The 23,211-nt window shown below is 41.8% G+C and overlaps 1 protein-coding gene across 2 annotated transcripts in view; it reads right to left on the bottom strand.

Moving 5' to 3' along the window:
• GNAS (GNAS complex locus) overlaps window positions 1-23,211 on the bottom strand; it is a 259,849-nt gene that overhangs the window by 143,171 nt on the left and 93,467 nt on the right. The window contains exons 1-2 of one of the 2 annotated variants that reach the window (XM_084645479.1): window positions 5,900-6,354; window positions 772-844 (exon numbers count right to left, since the gene is read on the bottom strand). In XM_084645479.1, coding sequence (XP_084501605.1) covers window positions 772-844; window positions 5,900-6,038 — 212 coding nt within the window. In that variant the 5' untranslated portion in view covers window positions 6,039-6,354. Of the gene's footprint in view, window positions 1-771; window positions 845-5,899; window positions 6,355-23,211 lie in introns of those variants that run through there. The other variant, XM_084645478.1, reaches the window with a different exon arrangement.

A 23,211-nucleotide genomic window follows, 5' to 3' on the forward strand; every position in this document is an offset into this window, starting at 1 on the left:
TTTTGTCCAGTTAATGGTACAGAAGTCTAATTAATTATTAATTATTAATTATTATTATTATTATCATCATCATCAACAACTTGCTTATAGCGTTGAAAAAAAGCTGAAAAGTTGTTTTAACTATATGTAAAGTTAAAAACTAAACTATTGATAAGAATGACTTTTTATGCCTAACACTTTCCCCATCAATACTGCCAAATAGTATAACAGATATAAATAAGTGTAAACACAGAAAGCTTTAAGCAACATTATTTAATATACCATCACTGTAGTCAAACAGCAAACACAGGAAGAGAAAAGAAATTCCAACCCAGAATCCCAATACCTCACAAACCAGAGTATATAATAAAGCTATTGAAACATAAGCTCCATGTTCGAAATAAAGAAAACTGCATTTGTTTTGTACTTTCAAATCTAACGAGAAAATGTTTACAGCAGCATGAATCAATGTGCTACAGCAGAGGTAAATCAGTGTCAGCCATGTTATGAAAGAAACTGCAATGGAAAAAAAATCTTAGTCTTAATCAAGTCTGGTACACAGAGCCTTGATAAAATCATTGTATAGCAATGTAACTTATTTATTACTAGTGTCCGACTTCTTCCAGATAAACTGCACATAACAACGTTGATTATTCCCATCTAAACATACACAACTAAATTCTCAAAGTCATAACATTAAGAAGGAAATATACTGGATATAACACAAAAGCAACCACTATTGAATAGTACACACATCCTAAGGTATGGAGTGAAAAAGATGAATGCACTTACTCAGCATTAAATCCATTCACATGTAAGATCCTCATCTGTTTGACTATTGTGCTTTTACCAGATTCACCAGCACCTAGAAAATGAAAGTAAATCAGTTTCAGTGATGCAGGGGCACATAAGAATCTTCTCTTCAGGAGCAAAATCAAAAAAATTTGGATTACTCAGTGCGAGAGTGAAAAGTGAAAGAAAAAAGTAACTGCCATAGGAAACTGCAGACATGGCTAAAAATAAATGCCCAGTTCCAGTCATGTGTCAGAGCTCAAACTTGGAAGATTTTACCGACCATTATTTCTAATGTCAATGTTAAAAGCAGGCTGGTGGTTTGGAGGAAGAGACAGGGGCAACTTTAAGGTTTTTTATTTTTATTTTGGGAGGGCGGGGGGAGAAACTGATAAGTTTGAATCTTCTCCTTTGGTCACCACTTTCTGGTGGAGAGAAAGGTCAAGTCAATGAAACCCATGTGATGCAAAAGCATTTTTTAGTTAGATCCTCAAAATCTTTGAGCCTTAAATGTAGTGCCTGTCATACAAACACTGAAACTTAACCACTCAATATGCAAGATATGGACATCATCATCTGAATAAGGAAAGCAGTCCCTCTGACCCCTCCACCCACACATTTGCAGAAAAGCTCCCTCCTCCTACCCCAGTCTGCATCCTGTAAGCAGCCTCCCCTATTCTCTCCACATGCTCCAAACCTCTCTCTCTCTCTCTCTCACACACACACACACACACACACCCTCTATGGGTTGCAGAGAAAGCCCTCTCCAGTCTGCATCCTGTAAGCAGCCTTTCTTGTCTTCTCCCACCCCCACACACACCCTGAACTAAAGAGAAAGCCCCTTCACTTTAGTCAGCTTCCTATAAGCAGTACCTTTCTGGTTTTCCCCCACCCTACACACTGAGTCTAGGCTGTGGAGAAAGCCCCCTTTCTCCCATTCCAGTCTGCACACTGTACCCACTCCTCCTGCACACTAAATGGCTTCAGCAACAAAATCCAATTGAGCCATCCACACGTTCAGATCGGTGGCTCTCTGTGCAAAGCAGACAGACATTTTTTGCAGAGTAAACCCCCTTGTCCTAGTGAATTATACACATAGATGCTCTCTCTAGCATCCTTTTGCTGCTTGTTTTCCCCTGCCGTGAGCCTGGGTCTCACTAACAGAAAGCGCACACAGACCTTTGCAGGATGGGTTCATGGAAGCACAGTTTGTGTTTCTAGGATGCCAGGCCTTCCCTAGCACACACTGACAGCACAAGCCTCCATTTTGAGTCTCACGTTCAAAACTGCATTTTAGTAGTTATATTTCAAAATTTGTTTTCTGACAGAGACACTCACCTCTGTCTTCCGCCATAAAAGCTGTTTTTCCCCCCCACCCAAGTCCTTAATAGCCCTGCCCTCCTTCCAAACAAGCCTCTTTAGACATTTTGCTGCCCAGATGCCAAAACCTTATGCCTCTTTTCTCCCCTTTTCACCAGTTAAGAATAGTTTCTGCCCCTACCTTTGCATGTAGGCAACCATCATATCCCCCCACCAACAAAAAGCAACCTTGGCATCTGATAAGACAGGGAGCAAAACCAATCAAAAACATGAACATTCCCAGTTAAAGCAGAAACTGGGTCATCTCCACAACTGGAAATAACCTGTGTATTGCAGTGAATGTTGCATCTGCTGAGATACTTACACACAGAGTAATTAATAACAGAATTTCAACTCTAATGCGGAATTTCCTAATGATTGCCTCAGACAGATTTTAACTTCCAGTTTCTTAATTTCCTTTTCTAGTTTTATTTTGTTAAGAGTAAAAACAGAGTATAAAATGTGCAATTGACATGCCATGGAATTAGAGGCTTCTCTGGACCAGACAGAACATCAGTGGACCAAGTTGAAGCTTTATATATTGCTCTGAATGAGCCCGTTCCTAAAATGTGTAGCTCCTTATGGAGCAACAGGGACATATAAAGGCACCAGTAGTGTGAACGCTTACATACGTGCTTAACTTTACCATCATCGGTAGTCCTACTGATTTCAGGGAGGCTACTCATGATAGTAAAGATAACTATATGTATGTTTACAGGACTAGAGCCTAAGAACAGTATTACCGATCCATCAAATGGAATGTATTTAGGTTCTCTGTATTATTCTTAATATTTTCTCACATACTGTTATTATAATGCTTTGCATTTAAGAGTTTCTCATTTATAGATTTCAAGTGCTCTACAGAAGTGGATAAGCATAAGACAATAATACACAGATACAGGCATTTTACCATTAAGGTATGTGTGTTATGGATTTCACATAAATGCATGACAGCTACGGTTTTAAATGTGGGTCATTCACATTAAAAAACAAAAACAAAAAAAAAAACCCCATGAAGAGGCCTTATACCTATTATAAAGAGCCTACAAGTTTTCATTTATAGATATCTGAGCCATTTTCCCGTTACCAAAGACAAAAAAGCACATCACAACCAAATGTCTTCTATTTTTTGAAATCTTGTGGCTTACTTACACAAACAAACTAATTTGACAGGATTTTCCTGTGTGAATATTTATAAAACAGTCTTTTGAATCTCTGGCTGAAATTTCCCCCAGACTGAAAGCCAAATTGTACTAAAAAGAGGGGTCTTCTATGGGAATGCTGATAGACCCTTAAGCATAGGGGATGCTACAATAATTCTTCTGGTTATTTCTCCATTTATACCAAACCTCTTTGCTTCTTCTAAATCGGCACTTTAAAGATTTTACTCTAAGTCTGCACCCCACCAAAAAAAAAATAAAAAAATTAAGATGTCATTTCATAACAGAACTGACTCAGTTTTACCTAGGGCAACCTCTCCTCCACACAAAAAGAAACCCTTAATACGTTCACGAGCAATACACTCTACAGTGACTGAATTTGCTTACATCTCATTTTAAAAACATTTCAGAACAATATGCCTGCCCCAATACAATAAAAATATTAATTAAAAAATGTAATTTTGGGGTCTTCACCACCTTTTAAACCTCAACCTGTATTTCTAATTGTATCTGCTCAAAAATACCACACATGCAAATAACTCAGTCATTATATATATATATATATATATATATATAAAAAGGACCAAGCCATAAATGCTCCCCAGAACACATAACATTTAACTAGATTTGCAACAACAAAATAATAATAATAATGGTAACTGACATGACAGAGAGTATATGTCCATGACCCTTTGAAAAACAGCCTGTTTCCCACCACAACCCTGACATTACACTTCACTGCCTCCCCACCACAGATATTCACACACACCCAATCCCTTTCCTTGTTCCCATCAAGGATTAACATCCCTTCTCCAACCACTTCCCCATCCTATTTTCCAACACAGTATCCCCCTCATTAAAAATCCATTTCCCCATCTGTCTCCTCCACAGCCTGGCTTGTAAGGTGCATTTCCCTGTTTCCATCCCCAATTTCAAGAGGAAGAGTTCCTCCAGATCTCCCTTCCCCACCCACACCCCAACAATCCCATTTAATTCCTCCTTCCCCAACAGTAAATGGGATCAGTGAGTTGCCCTGTAGACATGCTAATCCCTGAATAACTCCTCCCCCTCCCTTAAGCACCCCACTCCCTGTGCCCCTGAACCCTATTCCCTCCCTCACCTATTAGGAAGAGCCTGAGTAGGCCCTGAAGATTTACTAGCTCTTTCTGAACAGCTGTTTCCCCCCACATCTCCCTCTAGGCTCAAACCCTGATCTTTCCCAGTCCCCAACCCCCTTACCAGACCTATTTATCGTCCCATAACTCCCTCTCTCAGAGGCAACTGTTTTCCCGCACCTCGCACCCCTTTACACAGCGTCAGGTCCTCAGGAGCCAATGAGCATCCCTACAGACCCGCTTGGACCGCGTGCTTTCCTTTCCCCAAGGCCTTCTCCAGTCCCTCATTACCCAGCAAGAGCCCTCATCTGCTTCTCCCCCTTTCGGAAACCTCCACCCAGACCACCCTTCTTACGGACTCCCCCAATAGATGGTGCTTTTGACCTGTTTCTCCCAGATCCCCCAAGCCTTCCTCTTTACTCAATGAAACTGCGGGGCCCTAGAGACCTACTTCCCACCAACCCCCCTCCTCCTGGCCTAGGGCCACCCCACCTTCCCCAGGGAGAGTAGCCTAGACCTTCCTCCCAACCACTCTCTCCCCTAACTCCGAAGAGATGAGCCAATGAGTGGGCCCTACACACCTACTTCCCCCGGGCCAGGCCTCTGTCTCCTCACCCACCCACCCCCAGGAAGAGCAGCTGGTGCGTGGCCCTACAGACCTGCTCCCCCAGGCCCCTGTCTCCCCAGGGCCCCCCTGGAAGAGCAGCCGGTGCGTGGCCCTACAGACCTGCTCCCCCAGGCCCTCGTCTCCCCAGGGCCCCCCTAGAAGAGCAGCCGGTGCGTGGCCCTACAGACCTGCTCCCCCAGGCCCTCGTCTCCCCAGGGCCCCCCTAGAAGAGCAGCCGGTGCGTGGCCCTACAGACCTGCTCCCCCAGGCCCCTGTCTCCCCAGGGCCCCCCTGGAAGAGCAGCCGGTGCGTGGCCCTACAGACCTCCTCCCCCAGGCCCCTGTCTCCCCAGGGCCCCCCTGGAAGAGCAGCCGGTGCTTGGCCCTACAGACCTGCTCCCCCAGGCCCCTGTCTCCCCAGGGCCCCCCTGGAAGAGCAGCCGGTGCTTGGCCCTACAGACCTGCTCCCCCAGGCCCCTGTCTCCCCAGGGCCCCCCTGGAAGAGCAGCCGGTGCTTGGCCCTACAGACCTGCTCCCCCAGGCCCTCATCTCCCCAGGCCCCCCTCACCCAGCAAGAGCAGCTGGGTGCGTGGCCCCACACACCCCAGGCCCCGGTCTCCCCAGCAAGAGCAACCGGGTGCGTGGCCCTACAGACCTGCTCCCCCAGACCCCCATTTCCCCAGACCCCCCCTGGAAGAGCAGCCGGTGCTTGGCCCTACAGACCCCAGCCCTGTCTCCCCAGCCCCCTCACCCAGCAAGAGCAGCCGGGCGCGCGGCCCTACAGACCTGCTCCCCCAGGCCCCCGTCTCCCCAGGGCCTCCCCCTCACCCAGCAAGAGCAGCCGGGTGCGTGGCCCTGCAGACCTGCTCCCCCCCGGGCCCCCCTTACCCAGTAAGAGCAGCCGGTGCGTGGCCCTATAGACCTGCTTGTCCTTCTGCAGCTGCTTCTCGATTTTCTTGTTGGCTTCTCGCTGCGCCTTCTCCTCGTTGCGCTGATCCTCGGTCTTGCTGTTCCCTAAACAGCCCATCTTGGGGAGGGGGCGGCAGGGGGGACCAGGGGAAGGGGGCAGGAGGCGGCTGGGGCTGCTGGGGGGAGGGAGGGAAGGGAGGGAGACACTCTCCCGGGCTCCCTTCTTCCTCCTCCTCCTCCTCCTCCCCCCCCTTTACTCGCTGCTGTGGCTGCCGCTGCCCAGAGACATGGAGAGAGCGGAGCCAGCCAAGGGGGGGCCGATGGCGATGACTTTGCTGCTGCTGCTCAGCCGGGCCTCCTCCCCAGCAGCTGCTGCTTCTTCTCACCCTCCCTCCCAGACCCGCTCCGATCCCCTCAATGCACCTTTCCCGAGAGAAAAAAAAAAAATAGGGGATCTCCGCACTCCTGGCTGGATCACCGGTTAGTTCGGATTAAAAAAAAAAAAATCCCCCCCCGTTTCCCCTACACACACACACAAGCAAACACACAACAAATCCAGTTGCAGGTCCACCCCACCCCCCACAAAAATAATTCTCCTTAGATCCAAGGCACAGGCTCCAGACGGAGAAACCTCCCCAAATCCTGATCACAGAGAATCTAGAAATGTCTCTTCCTTGCCTCTCCCCCCTCTCCAAAGGGCTGAAGCACCCAAAGGGGTCAATCCAACCCCCAGCTCCCTGCTGGATAAGAAGTCCCTTTTCCTCTCTGAGCAGTGTGGGTTTTCCTCTTCTGCTGCCGCTGCTTCTTCCTCCCTAATGGTGGTTTTTCCAGTCCAAGGCCCCCCCTTTTTTTTTCTCCTTGCTGCTGCTGCTGCTTTTTCACATTAGGTTTCCAGGCTGCTGAATCCTTTGGCTTTTCCAGCAAACAGAGGGAGTGGGGGGCAGAGAGGGGGAGGGGTGGGGGGGGAGAGAGAAGTAAAAGCCGGTTTGGTCTCCCCCCCAAGCAAAACTGGCCCCCCACTAGCGGGTTTTCCCCCTAATTTGTTTTTTCTCCTCTCTCTTTTGCATTTCTCTTAGAGAGAGAGGGAGATATTTATTGAGATCTATAGAGAAGGGAGAGAGAGATGGGGTGGGGCAAGCAAGCTCACACACTGAACCATGGGAACTGAACCATTCACATGATACCCAAACGTCAGGAGTTGCTGACTAGAGGCGCCCTCTTCAAACAAACGCCCAGGGAGGCACCAGGTCGCAGAGGCAAGCGTGCTCGCTCTTATGCGCCCTTTTAAATGCTCCCCATTTGTTCTTCACGTTCAGAAGTTTGCTTATTTAGTGGCTTGGCTACAGCAACAGTGCAAATACGTAGAACAGTGGAATTTCCCTTGACAGGGCATCCTTGTTTGTCTGACATGCAAAACCAAGGTCCTGAGCACTTGTGTTCAGTAAATCCCACAGCAGTTTTGATATGTGAGCTTTGCTGTCTGGTCCTAGTAATACCTTTCTACCTCCTAAAAATGCCTCTGCCAGTTTCAGAAAAAATATTTTACTTTTCTTCCTCCATCCTGATTTCTTTATAGTGGTGTAGTGTAAACAGCTACTTCATTTCCCCACTAAACTCACCATATTAGGGGTAGGTTTCAGAGTAGCAGCCCTGTTAGTCTGTATTCAGGAGAAGAAAAGGAGGACTTGTGGCACCTTAGAGACTAACAAATTTATTTGAGCGTAAGCCTTTGTGAGCTATAGCTCAACTTCATTGGATGCATTCAGTGCCTGTCCTGCAAACACCACAACATAAGGCTTCCTGCACCCTACAGGCCCACTGAAGTCATTGTAGTCTGATTAGTTTATCCAATTTAGGACTAAATTATCTTAATTTTATTCATTAGTATCATGTTTTAATGTTCTAGGCCTGATGCTGCAAACAATTTGGTACATGCATAACTTGAATGACTTTAAATTTAACAATCTCATGGAAAGACTATTCATGCTTAAAGTTAAGTATGTGCCTAAATGTTTGCAGGATTGGAGGTTTAACTATTTGATTAAAGTTTAAAAACTTTATTCCATACACATTTTAACTAAGCCGTTCATGGGGAAACAGGTGTCACTTTATAAACAAAATACTTATTAGAGAACATCTTTGTATTTAAATGTACATTTATACATGTCATTGGTTGATGAATTTTAAGCCTTTTCTAAACGACATAAGGCCCATCCTGAAAACACTTACGCATATGACCTTTACTTGATGTAGGTGGTTCTATGTGAGTAAAGTTACTGAACTATACCTTTGCCACAACTGTCCCATCTACTTTGATCCTGGAAGGAGCTCAGCATGGGCAGAATCATCTCCCTGCAGGCCTGGGACCAGAGGCAGATGTGTAATTTTAAGCATGCAAATAATTCCACAAAGTAAATGGGACTACTCAGACCGTTAAAGTAAGATTGCTGGATTAAAGCTTTAGACTACATTGCACTACATCCTGTCTCTTGTGTAAATGCCTTTTGCTAGCTAACCATTTCTGGTTTATTTTTAAAAGATTTAAAAAATAAAAATACCCTACCCAAAGCAGGCAGTAACAAGCATAAACAAGTGAACTGCACTTGCAGTTGAAAAATAAAGGTTAGTGCCTTAGTGTTTCTTCTTGTAAAATACTAGTTCCCCAACATTTAGCAAAAAGGGATTTGTTTCTCTAAGGTTCTCATCCTGTAATCTGCAGATGGAAGGAGGCTGTGCAGAGCCTCACAGACTTCAGTGGGGCTTCATGGAGGTATAGGTATGTTTATGCAGAGACACTTACAAGGTCAATACCAAAGAGTTATTTTAAAAAAAACAAACCTGTCACTATAGCCTCGATCCTGCAAACACCTGCACATCTATTAACTTTATGTTTTCATGTGGGTGAAGTTAATTCCTGAAGGGTTTGCAGGACCAGGGGCCATTTTTGTAAAAACCCTTAAATTTGTGCTCCCTCTGTTGACTTCCTATCAACAAAAACTAGTCTCAAAGTTGTGCTAATACTGTTGGTCAGGCTGGTACAGAAGCAAAGATATTTGGCATGATGTTCTGGCATTCCGTCAGCTGAAGTTGTCAAACAAAATGACTGTGTTGATATCCACTCCATTCAAAACACCAGAGGAAAAGAAAAGATCAGGGACTGCCTAATGGAAAAGAACAAGATGGGCAGGGAAAAATATTTTAAGCTTTTAAAAATATTAAAGCACACAATGAAGATATAGATAAGATTACCTGATAGGTAAAATATCAGTTTGGGGTAGATGCTAACTAAGATTCTATATTAGTTATCACTGTATTCTCTCTGAGATTAGTGAAAATGTATGTCCCTCATTCCAAGTAAATTTATTTATCCTCCTTTGGAAAATTAAATTCTGCATAAGAAAATTCCAGTGCACATCATCCAGTTAAAATACTGGCAACCACCTGCAGTAACATAGTTACCTGAATACAATAAGCATCCAGGAAGTCATCTTGAGCTATTAGACTGCACCTATTCTGTTGTCCTTACTTACAGGGACGTGGATCTGAAAACAATCATAGGTCTGGAACAGAATACCCACCCAGCCTAAGGCTTTGGAGATTTTTCATGGCTTTCAGTGATTCTTTGGTGTCAATCATGAAAGTGACAGGGAATCTGGGCCCTGATCCATAATCCTTTGAAGACAATGGGAAGACTCCTAGCGACTTTACCGGGCATTGGGTCAGGCCCAAAGAAGACCTCAAAGATTTGTCTTGAATCCCCAATGCCCAGAATCAATTGAAGCAGAAGATATATAATTTTCCTGGTTTTTATTAATTATTATTATTATTTGAAATGTATTTGGAGTCAATTTATTTTCAAACAAGTGCCAGTGATTATAATAGGGTATTTGCAGTGGGGTGGGGGCCATAGGAGCCAGAGTAAAATTTACATTGAAAATAAAGTAAAAACTAGGACTGTCAAGAGATTTTAAAAAATTAATTGCGATTAATCGCACTGTTAATAATATAATACCATTTATTTAAATATTTTGGATGGTTTCTACATTTTCAAATATATTGATTTCAGTTACAACACAGAATACAAAGTGTACAGTGTTCACTTTATATTTATTTTTGATTACAAATATTTGCACTGAAAAAACAAAAGAAATAGTATATTTCAATTCACCTAATACAAGTACTGTAGTGCAATCTCTTTATAATGAAAGTTGAATTTACAAATGTATAAAAAATAACTGCGTTCAAAAATAAAACAACGTAAAACTTTAGAACCTATAAGTCCTCTCAGTCTTACTTCAGCCAATCACTCAAACAAATAAGTTTGATTACAATTTGCAGGAGATAATGCTGCTCACATCTTGTTTACAATGTCACCTGAAAGTGAGAACAGGTGTTCACATGGCACTGTTGTAGTCGGCATTGCAAGGTATTTATATGCCAGATGCGCTAAAGATTCATACGTCCCTTCATGCTTCAATCACCATTCCAGAAGACATGCGTCCATGCTGATGATGGGTTCTGCTCGATAATGATCCAAAGCAGAGCGGACTGACGCATGTTCATTTTCATCATCTGAGTCAGATGCCACCGGCAGAAGGTTGATTTTCTTTTTTGGTGGTTTGGGTTCTGTAGTTTTCGCATCCAAGTGTTGCTCTTTTAAGACATCTGAAAGCATACTCCACACCTCATCCCGGTCAGATTTTGGAAGGCACTTCAGATTCTTAAGCCGTGGGTCGAGTGCTGTAGCTATCGAGTGCTGTATCTCACATTGGTACCTTCTTTGCGTTTAGTCAAATCTGCAATGAAAGTGTTCTTAAAACGAACATGTGTTGGGTCATCATCCGAGACTGCTATAACATGAAATATACGGCAGAATGCAGGTAAAACAAAACAGGAGACATACAATTCTCCCTCAAGGAGTTCAGTCACAAATTTAATTAAGGTTTCAGAGTAGCAGCCATGTTAGTCTGTATCTGCAAAAAGAAAACGAGTACTTGTGGCACCTTAGAGCATTTTTTTTAAATGAGTATTATCAGCATGAAAGCATGTCCTCTGGAATGGTGGCCAAAGCATGAATGGGCATATGAATGTTTAGCATATCTGGCATGTAAATACCTTGCAACGCCAGCTACAAAAATGCCGTGCAAACGCCTGTTCTCACTTTCAGGTGACATTGTAAATAAGAAGCAGGCAGCAGTATATCCTGTAAATGTAAACAAACTTTTGTCTTAGCAATTGGCTGAACAAGAAGTAGGACTGAGTGGACTTGTAGACTCTAAAGTTTTACATTGTTTTCTTTTTTAATGCAGTTATGTAACAATAAAAAAATCTACATTTGTAAGTTACACTTTCACGATAAAGAGATTGCACTATAGTAGTTGTATGAGGTGAATTGAAAAATACTATTTCTTTTGTTTATAATTTTTACAGTGCAAAAATTTGTAATACAAATAATAATACAAAGTGAGCACTGTACACTTTGTATTCTGTGTTGTAATAGAAATCACTATATTTGAAAATGTAGAAAAACATCCAAAATATTAGTAAATTTCAATTGGTATTCTATTGTTTAACAGTGCAATTAATCGCAATACATTTTTTTAATCACAGTTAACTCAAAAAAATTAATTGCGTGACTTAACTGCGATTAATCGACAACCCTAGTAAAAACTCATCAGTTACCCATTGTAACAGTTATGAAGAGAATGCAGAATTGTCAATATGTACCATCTTATGAAGAAGGGGAAATCTGCCCTCAGCCTCAAGGCGCTTCTGTATTTTCTTTGTCATTAGTCCCTTCCAGATGCGGGGAGATCTTTAACTGGAGTCTCAAAGTACTTACAAATGTGTACACAAATATGATAGTAATTGGAGGTGGAGACAGAAGAAGGCTAAACAAGCTCTCTGGATGGGAAGTGTGGTAGAACATTCACCAACAAGTGCATCATTGCTGTGAAATTGTTTGCATTTGTACATGATGGAACTGGCCATCAGGAAGTTTAGACTTGAAATTAGATGAAGGTTTCTAACCATCAGAGGAATGAAGTTCTGGAACAGCCTTCCAAGGGGAGCAGTGGAGGCAAAAGACATATCTGGCTTCAAGACTAAGCTTGATAAGTTTATGGAGGGGATGGTATGATGGGATTTTGGCATTTAAATCGATCTTTGACTATTAGCAGTAAAGATGCCGAATGGCCTATGATGGGATATTAGATGGGGTGTGATCTGAGTTACTACAGAGAATTCTTTCCTGGGTGTCTGGCTGGTGAGTCTTGCCCACATGCTCAGGGTTTAGCTGATCGCCCTATTTAGGGTCAGGAAGGAATTTTCCTCCAGGGAGGATTGGCAGAGGTCCTGGGGTTTTTTCACCTTCCTCTGTAGCATGGGGCCAAGGTGACTTGCTGGAGGATTCTTTGCACCTTGAAGTCTTTAAACCATGATTTGAGGACTTAATGGTCCCTTCTGACCTTAAAGTCTATGATCTCTATTCTAAAACAAAATGTGAATTACGTGTGTGCTGAAATGACACAATGATATGTATATCTGGAGCAGCTGCAGGACAAAGGAATTGTGAAGGTCCTCATATACTGTATACCTGCGTCCTTCTGGGTGGAATAAGACCTTGGGCTATGGTGTTGGATAAGAAGGATGTATTCAACTAATTTACAAAACTCCCATTGATTTACAGTGGAATCAAGATTTGGCCCATTGTGGTGCTCTCTTTATTAAAAACGGTAAAAAAAGAAGGATCCAAAATTGTGCATTCTGTGATCACATGACACTTGTATTAGGGACTGTTCCTCATTTATCTGAAAAATGTCTTCTTCACCCACTGCAGGCCTAGACATAGGGAGACGAAACCTATTGACCAGAACCTGCACTGTTTAAGTTAATGGGAGATCAGGTTCTACATGCATTAATTTGTGAGGCTGGGCTCCTTTTAGTTTTTACTGTGTTTCATACTTCCAGCTAAATATTAAAACCTGTTGATATTCCTCCTGGGTCTAAATACAATGATAGGTAAAAGCCCCAGAAGAAATGTTATACTGCAACCCAATATTATCCTGTTGCAGATTCTTTTTTACAGTCTAAAAGAAACATTTCCAAGGAAACTGATACCTCTGCGTGGGTCTCGATCTATGGATTTTGAGGAAAGGGGCATGGAATTTACCCTGGTGGCAAGACAACAATATTCTGTCAAGGTGGTTTAAACCTGAAGTTAAAAATTGCTCCAAAGCAGAGACAGTAGGATCTTTGGAAATTAGTAACATTAAAAGACCACCTTTGTACTCAGGTGATTGTGAGAGGTTTATGTATTGGTAAGTTTCATATAATACTTTTGATTATATTTGATAGATTTGCTAATTAATAATAATTAACACAATTATACGCAGTGGGTGCCCAAAAAAGTTCCACTGGTCCTGAGCACCTGGCAGGATTGGACCCTTGAGTAGAAATGAGAGTTTTCCTTGGGAGAGGTCCATGGTTACTCAGCACATTGTGCTGCTGCCCCATAGGTTGATGACCCTAATGTTTCAGTGAGTCTCAGAGAATTCCTCCTTGTAAAAATAGGGAGCATCTCTGGAACCAGTGGAATCTTTCAACCAGGTGGCACTTTTTAAGGGCACCTAGTGTATCTCTGAGTGTGTGCACGGACATTCATGTGTTGATTAGAGATGTTTTCTCTCTTCTGCAGGCTAGGTTTTTTTTTATTTAGTATAATAAATAAACAAAAGCATAAAAGGCCTATGCTTTTGGGTTAAGACTTCTGAAATGCAGGATCAGACCTACAATTCTCAACATGATTAATTCCCAGTAAACTTGGCCTTCCTGCCAGTCTGATGTGGTGATTAATTAAGGCTACAAGTTAGACTCAGATCCACCTTTTATTTGCCTTGATTAGTTCTGTCATTGCCCGAACAATTCCTCGGAGGAGGTCTCAAAACGCCACAGAGACCCCAATGGCCTCTTGCAGTGAATCAAGTCTACTGCTTACACTTCTGCTAGATGGAGCCATCTTCCACCAGCCATCATCATGCAAAATCCTTTGGGCTCGAAACTAACAACATCTCAGTGATAAAAAAGTTTCTAAGTCTCCTGCTTGCCCTTTGATATGGTAAACAAGGGATAGTTGAGCAGTGGTTCTCAACCAGGGGTCTGGGGCCCCCTGGGGGGGGCCATGAGCAGGCCAGCATTAGACTCACTGGGGCCCAGGATAGAAAGATGAAGTCCTGCCACATGGGGCTGAAGCCCAGGGCCCTGAGAGCTGCCACCCGGGGCTGAAGCTGAAGCCTGAGCAATGCAGCTTTGCGGGAGCCCCTGTGGCATGGCCCCCAGGCAATTGCCCTGCTTGTTCACCCCTAATGTCAGCTCTGGATTTTATATGCAGAAAAACAATTATTGTGGCACAGGTGGGCAGGCCTTGGAGTCTTTATAGCATGTTGGGGGAGGGGGGGCTCAGAAAGAAAACGGTTGAGACCCCCACCCTAGAGTAGCCTCACGCTGGTTTAAGGGGAACAAATACCTTTGAGCCAAGCAATAATCTCATAAGGAAAAACAAAGTGAACTGGACATGGAGCTAGCAGCCTATGCACATTTTTGTCCCCTGCAGTCACCAGCAAAAAAAACAGGTGAACGAGCAGTAACAGGCGAATCAGGTCAAAAATTAAATCATCCTCAATGAAACCCAGGTAGATCAAGAAACTATCATCAAGTAGGACGACAGTAGATCCTATCAAATAGGAAACGATCAGGGTGTAATAAAATGTGCAATGTCACTAATAAACAAGGAGGTGTGCCATCAATAGTTTCTCAAAAGAACAAACTGAAAACACTTTATGAACACACCAAAACAAACAGAGCTAATAGGAAAGGTTTCCCTCTCCGGTAGAATAGAAGAATGTTCCATACAAAAATTCTCAGCTTAAAGTTTAAAAAAAAAAATAAAAAAAAAATCCCAAAACCTACTTATCGAATCGTCCACAATGTTGTTGGTTTTTTGAAGTCCTACCTCCCTCCTTCTAAACTTCTCTTTAACTAAATGAAAACAGACTTTAAGGAATTCGGGATTATGATAATAAAGACACAAACTTAGAGACTTTCATCTTCTACCTTCACCCATCTTCTCTTTTTTATTATTTATTTGTTTCCCAACCATTCTGGCATTCAGCATTGAACTTTGTAAAAAGTTTCTTATGAAATTGCAGCACAAGTACATCCTAGTGCTCCAGGCAGTACATGTGACATGTTGCTTTCAAAGGGTGGGATCTGAGAGGCAGATTATGAGTCTGAGTTACAATTTCATTACCAGTTTGTTCTTTAGGCAGTGCACGGTTTAGCCCTAAATAATATTATTATTAATTACTGACCGCGCATTCTCATTTTATGGAATGTAACAGGAAGGGGTATAAGAGGATTTCTAAATAGATCTTGGTACATTGTCACAGGTTCTAATGTGCTGTAAACCATCTGCCACTTTTTACATTTTTAATTCAAACTGCATTCAAACTATCACACGCAAAATAGATTTTATCATTGCACATATGTTTGAGTGTGGCAAAGCTATAGTACTCTCAATACCAACCGCCATTATTAAAGATCACCTGCAAAGGAAACAGAATTGAGATTTTGCTGTTTTTCTTACCACAGAAAGCCTGAAAGTGTTATCTAAAAAAAAATTTTTTCTTGCCTTGTTATTTTTACATTAAAAACTTAGGCCCCTATCTTAAAGCTGTATTCATACAGCACACAAATGCAGTTCTAGAGCTTAAGTTCTTATCTACGCTGATTTTTTTCCTGGAAGACTCTACAGATAACTGGAGATTTGACAGGACTATGATTTCAGAGGTGCCATGCAATGAAACCATTAAGTCAATGGAGAGGCATTGCAGTCTAGTGGACAAAGCACGGAATTGGTATTCAAGATACCTGGAATGTAGACCTAGCTCTGCCTCTGATCTGCTGTGCAACCTTGGGCAAATCACTTGGCTTCTCTTTCCCCTTCCATCCTTTGTCAGTTTGGCCTCCTCAGATTGTAAGCACTTCAGGGCAGGGACCATTTCTTATGACTATGTACAGTACCCAGGAAAATGAAGCCTCCATCTCAGTTGAGATCTTTAGGCACTACTGTAATATAAATAAATAAAATAAATAATTATTACAGTGGAAAGTGATCTTTAGTAGACTGTAAAACTGTTTTGTTTTTTATTAATACCTATTTAACTCAATCTGTTGGGAGAACGATGGCTTTGTTAAAGTTTTAACGCTCTTGTATTTCATTGGCGGTCTCAGAAAACTCCCACTTCTCATCTGAGCTCCCAACATTTCCATACATTTTATATACTTAAGGTAACAAAGAAGCAAACTTTCCTTTTTGGAAATATACACACACACACACTTTTCAGGCCTTCTTTATCCACCATCAAGAACAGGGCAGAAACCCAATGGCTTGTTCTTTTACAGGTCACCTGTTTGCTTTATGCTTTTTGGTATTGTAATGCGGAATTTGTTTTTCCATTGCTCCATGCATGCTCTCTTGTCTGAGTAATAGCCTATCCACTTCTGAAGCAATCAGCTTGTTACAGCTTAGGCTACACCACGTAAACATTGAGCAAGTTTCATAGCTGAGAGCCCAGTCCTGGCAGGTGGTGAGCATATTCAGCCTGCATGGCCTTCAATGGGTGTGGAAGATGCTCAGTATCTTATAGCATTCGGCCCTTAGTTACTGAGCCTCCTGCTTGCTCCACATAAATGAATGCAGTAATACTGTATGTGTACATCACCCTCTCCTCTTCAGTCTGTAGGGTCACTGTATTTGTGCTAGTAAAGAGCTGTTGGTAAAAATTCATCCCTCCCTGCACTAATGCTGAGGAATCAGGATTTGTGTAGGGAATGCTGCAAAAGTGAGGACTCAGATGAAATTCACACCCCACCGCCCCCACAGGCGGTAGGGCTGCAGAAAAGCCTTCAGTGTGTCCTCTGCATGGTTTTGGAATAACTAGATTCAAGAAAGTGCAGGTGCAGAATGGGGCTCCTGGCAGACTCCTTCTCCCTAATAACTCTTCTGCTGCAGTCTACTTGAAACAGCGTTGAGTCCCCTCTAGCACAGCGTTTCCCAAACTGTGTTCCGCGGAACACTGGTGTTCTGCACGATGTGATTAGGTGTTCCGTGAAAGAATTGTAATGAAAAAAAAGGGTCTTACACTTTATTTTTGTACTACTTTATACGCGCTTTCCAGTTAGAAATTGTTAGTTCAAGTTATTTTACATTTGTATTTTTGCTTTGTTTTATAAAATAAAATATATTTGAGCATAAATAATGCAATTTTTTATTTTAAAACCAAACAACTACAAAACAATATTATAAGTGTTCCGTAAATATATACCAGGTGTTCCATGGCCAAAAAAGTTTGGGAAACGCTGCTCTAGCATATAGGGGAGGGACAGTCCCATGCTCCATGCAGGGTTCTCTCACTTATCTGCATTTCATTTACATAGCCACACATTTATCCTGCAATATTTTAGCTTGGGATTGGTGTTAGTATTACTGAGGAAGACACTAACTCCATGCAAATGACTGGTCAGGCAGGCGTCTCCCAAGGATGTCTTCCAGAGGAAGATTTCAGCAGCCACATTATTTGTTTTGTTTAAAATGATTTCGGTCTTGATAGTGTCTCTGTAGCAAAGCGGCACACGTGCTAAGCATGCACAGCACTGCCTATTGTGAGGTACACAGAAAGGGATAGATTTAATTGATTTTGTTATTTGAAATATCTTGTAGCTGCAGGGAGAATCCTAGCCAGCAAGCTGAAATAGAACCACGCTTTTAGAGGACATTTTGGGGCCTAATGTTCCTGCATTGCCTTTTTAGGATTCAGCCTTAACTTTGTATTTCTAGGCCCCTGCCCTGTTTGGCCTAGCTCATGCATGGGCATGTGTGTTATTACTACTAGAGCTGGGCGAATGCCACACAATATTTTCCATGAATATACACTTGAATGAAAAGCATGTTCACTTTCCCTGAATATTCTAGTGAGCGCGTTTATAGACAGTCTCCTCAAAGAGAGACTTTCTCCTTTAGTATTATCTCTGATCCTTTGGTCATGTGCCCAGGCTGAGAAAGTTCAGCCTCTTCCCCCAAAGCAGGGATTCTGTAGAGAGTTCATCATTTTTGTGAGTGGGTTGTTGGGAGATGGTCAAAGCTGATGGTCCTAGATTGCTCTGTGTCAGCTCCCGAGGCAGTCATTCAGTCAAGCGTCTGCTACAAAATAGATGCTGTAATGCACAATGGAAGTTGCAATGCAAGATGAAGGTCACCCTCCAAAATGAAAGTTACAGTAAAAATGTCATTCACAAAACAATGGTGCTCACAACATGGCACTAACATCCCCCAGTGTCACAATCACAGAGCATCCAGGAAGACAAGATTACAGAGAGAAAAGGTAGGAAGAGCTGCCTATCTGGTGGACACTGACCAAACCAGGACTCACAGGAGAGGTGAGACATCAGACTACAAAGGATGTGTTGAGGACTGGGTTATTTTTCAAAGATCTGTAGCTCTCTAGTGCTGTTTAAGAGTAAAGTGACTATTATTGCTAAGCCTTGCTGTCCTGCCACATTGTCCCTGAAGGAGTTAATTAAGACGTTCAGAGTGCCAACAACATTCATTCATTTTTTAAAGAAAAGTGTATCGCTGCAGAAGTTGAATGTGCTGATATCCACAGTTATACAGGGAGGTGTCCTATTTGCCATGGGTTAGCAGATTTTTCAGTCTCTGCTCAGGTACACATGCAGCTGTCATGTATTCTATACATATGTGAACGACTGACATCTTTCTAGATGAAGTACAGCATATTGTGGTTTTAGCTCAAGGTTATTTGTCTTTGTTTCTTGGAATGTTAGGTGTAGTACATTTGCTAAAGCCCCATGCACTTCCAACTTGTTTAGAGACTGTTTAATCCAGTGGTTCTCAACAAAGGGAAGGAGAAACTTCGGGAGTACACAGAGGTCTTCCAGGAGGTACATCAACTCATCTAGAGGTTTGCCTAGTTTTACAACAGGGTACATAAAAAGCAGTAGCAAAGTCAGTACAAACTAAAATTTTATATAGACAATTACTTGGTTATATGGCTCTATATACTATACACTGAAACGTAAGTACAATATTTATATTCCAACTGATTTATTTTATAATTATGTGGTCAAAATGATAATGTAAGCAATTTTTCAGTAACAGTGTGCTGTGACACTTTTGTATTTTTAGTTCTGATTTTGTGAGCAAGTAGTTTTTAAGTGAGGTGAAACTTAGGGGTATGCAAGACAAATAGGACTCCTGAAAGGGGTACAGTAGTCTAGAAACATTGAGAGCCACTGGTCTAATCAACTGATCTGTTCCCTGTCTTGTATTCCTTGCCTTGATCTACACTTGCTACAGTAGATGTATTGAAGCGTGATGGCTGTAATTTACCGTATAATTTTTTGGTTGGGGAGGGGGGGAAGGCTACACTGAGTGAATGAATATACATTCTGTCAGCACAGCTATGATCCTAAAATAGAATTAAATTATTATGCTGCTCCTACACTCTACACCCTTTACCCATTCTAAAACAAATCTTTTGCTCTAATCCTTTTTAGATTAACTACTGAACTATATGAGGAAATATGGGGCAAATGGGATGATCTGATACAGAACCCCCCCTATAACTTTTACAAAAACAATATATACCTACTGTCATTCATAACCTATAATACCTCAACTCTTCTGTATTCCTCTACCATTGGTATTTGTTACATCTCTTAATATGTATGTAAGAAAATAAGGATCCACCTGGCTGCAGGAGCGCTGGTTTTCTAGTTAAATTCCTCAGGGCCAACAGGAGAGTAAAGCAAGAGCACAGACTTAGCAAAGGACTTCCTAACCACAAACATTTTACTCCTAAAAAAGCACAGCAGAATTATGGAAAACAAACTCCTGAATTCAACCTATCTCCCGCAGTCTGATCTCACCCTGTCTGCGAGTCCTGGTTCTGGCCAGCATCTTTAGGCAAGGGAGAGTCTCTCCTATCTTCACTCTCTCCAGGAAGTTCTGCTTACAAGTGGTGACAGAATACATAGCCCCTTCCTTCGAAACATCATCTAACCTTTCTTTTAAAGCTATCTCCCTCCCATTCTGTCCAGGAATTCTCCACACCAGCCCTATGTCTCCTCCCCCCTGCTTCTGTGTCTTTTGTCTCAAGGAACTGGATTAGTCATTGAGAGCCATTCCAAGTCAATGACCCTGCTAGTAGAGAACTCATTGTTCCAGTAGGGAAGAATCATTCAATGAAATGAGAGAGCTAGCAAGGGCCATTATTAGCCCTCTTTAAGGTGACCCACACCTTATCACCAATACACAGTCTCTAGAATAGACTGACTATTAGGATTAGATTGGTCTAATTATTAGATTGGTCTAACTATTAGATTGGATCTAACCAGGATTAGACTGGTTTTCAACACAGACTGGATATCTTAGTCCAACATGGACATTGCAACACACAGTGAGGCTGCAGTAAAGGTTACAATCACAAAATGGCGTTCACAAAGCAAAACGGAATCTGCAATTGAATACAGACATATCTCCAAAATGGTCACCAGATCAACTATTATATTGATCTTTAATAAAAACGTTTTAGTCACTAAAATACATTTTGTTCTTTTTTATACCGATTTGTACAAATATTTCTATGGATTCATCTTTGGCTACAAAAAAAAAATCTATTTTTTCAAACTACATTCCAGTGTAGGAACATTTCACTTTACCTGCTTTACTTTAATGCTATCATGAAAGGAACCTCTTTGAAGTTTTCTTATTAGAAAAGCTTTAAAAATTAAGCAATCTGAATTATTTTTCTATGAACCATATTATCTTCTTAAGCAGTAAAAAGTTAACTTCAACTCAAATCATTTTATTGGAAAAATTGATAAAGAGAGTAGACCAGATTCACATATTGCTGCCCTATATTCTCTCTAAATGTAACATCTAAATTCTTAGAATTTTTCATGTTAAAGTTTATAGCCAATTGAGTTTGGCTTTTATATCAGAAAGTTTGTCATGTAAATGTCATTCTCTAGCTGTAACAAACCTGTTAATGAATATGATCCCCAAGAAAACATACATTTCAGCACCAAATCCAAGTTCAACTATGGTACTTCAAAACACAATCACATTTGACTCATTGTGTAAGAAAATTGTATCTTGGAGATGCTGTATGTTCAAAACCAAAAAGACCAGCATAGGTTCAATTCACACATTGTTCTCAATATATTCTGGCTTCTGAATTGTCAAGCATATCAGTTGTCAAAGATTTTGTGTTATTGTCAAAGGGAAATGGTCGATTACTTTCTATAATTAATTGGGTGTGGGGTTTTTTTTTGTTTGTTTATTTGTTTTTCAGTACAGTTATCAATTGTTTAGCAGAAATGGGCTAAAGAGTCAATGCTGGGGTTTCAATTCCAGGCTAGTTTAGGACCAATGTTCCCATTTGGCTTCAATGGTTATGGCACCAAAACTGCATGAAGTCTTCTATTGAGATATCACTTCCATCCAAACAGGAAAGAGAAAATAGTCCCTTTCTGGTTTTGAATCCAACCCAGACTCAAATCTGGGGAGGCAGGTTCAGATCCAGGAATTTAAATACAACTCCCTTGAAATGTGCAGAGATTCCATATTAACGGTGCCATTTTTGGCCTCTCTCAATTGTTTAGTAATACTTAGTTTAACCCATTTTCATCTGACAAACTGCAGTCCCCACCCTCATTTCCTGTAGACCACAAATCAACATGGCTTTTACTTGTTTATTTCGTTATTTCATTTCTATTAACCTGATTTATGGTGCCATGACTGTTGACATCCCATGGCTCTCCGAATAGTGGCTGTTAGTTAACTTGTGCTCCCTCTACTGTCTGACTTGCTTTGCAAAAGCACAGCAAATATAGTGAAGAACTTTTCAAATTTCTTGGTGACAAAGAAGTCTATTTTATTTTTTTAATTTTAGAACAAAAGGTTATTTGCCTGCAGATTTTAATGATTGCAACAAGGTCCTAAATTAGAATCTTTTCAAGATGAGAGAGAGTATGTATCCCTCTTGTAAGGCCTGCATAGTGCAAAAGCAACATGCATACAACTCCTACTGAAGTCCATATTTTCAGAACATTTGTCTTCCTTTTCGGACAGCACTGTGAGGAACAAAGGGATAATGGTCCTGCTCCAGCTGAACTCAATGGACAGAATTGGGCAATATGTTAGCTAATAACTATGGACCAGATTTTCAGAAATGCTGAGCAGCCAGGATTCCAGTTAAAGTCAGTGTAAGCTGCAAATGCTCAGCCCATGTGAACATCACTTCCTTTTATCTTGATTATTACGAAGATTAGACCAAATCCTTCAAAAGGAAGCAAAGCCTGAGTAAAAGGGCTGCTGTGGGTTCCGTGTTTCAGCATGCTGGTATGTGCTATGTTTGGACCCACTACTTCTGTTTGACAAGCCTGTGCTCCCCTCATTTCCTTTGGAATACCCACCGGCAAACTGCACATCAACAGTGCACATGCAAGGATGTGGAAACCCTTCCGTGATCCCTTCACCTTTGTAGCAGCAACACAGGCTTTCCCACTGCTTATGGGAAGAGATGTGCTCTCTAGTCATAAACTCTGAATCTAGCTGAACAGTTCTTGGATGCAAGATTTTGACTGGAGACTCTCTCCTTTAGAGCCTTTGGTGACCACATTACCCAACTTGCAGAGTGACTTCTGTAATTCCTAGAAATATTTGCAAAAATTTATATCCAAGTCATTTTTATCCCTTCCACCTGAAGTAATATTTATAAACTAGAACCAAACAAATTAGAGCAATTTCAATTTTAACTCTGAGGCTAGGCAAGAGCTTAAAGATCGTACTGCACTATTTACTGTATTTCCCTCTATTTAATATTTTGCGAGCAGAATAGGTTAGAACAGGGGTTCTCAACCTTTTTCTTTCTGAGCCCTCCCAGGCTATAAAATACCTATGCCACAATATCTAGTTTTCTGCATATAAAAGCCAGGACCAGCATTGGGGGTAGCAAGCAGAGCATTTGCCTGGGGCCCCATACTACAGGGGACCCCAGGAAGCTAAACTGCTCAGGCATCGACTTCAGTCACAGGTGTAAGTGCTTGGCGCCCCGGGCTTCAGCCCCATGTGGGACTTCACCTTTCTGCCCTGGGCCCCAGCGAGTCTAACACTGGCCCTGCTTGGTTGACCCCCTGAAACCTGAATATGT

Source organism: Lepidochelys olivacea (genome assembly GCF_965140295.1).
Source record: "Lepidochelys olivacea isolate rLepOli2 genome assembly, chromosome: 13".
Lineage (NCBI taxonomy): Eukaryota > Metazoa > Chordata > Testudines > Cheloniidae > Lepidochelys > Lepidochelys olivacea.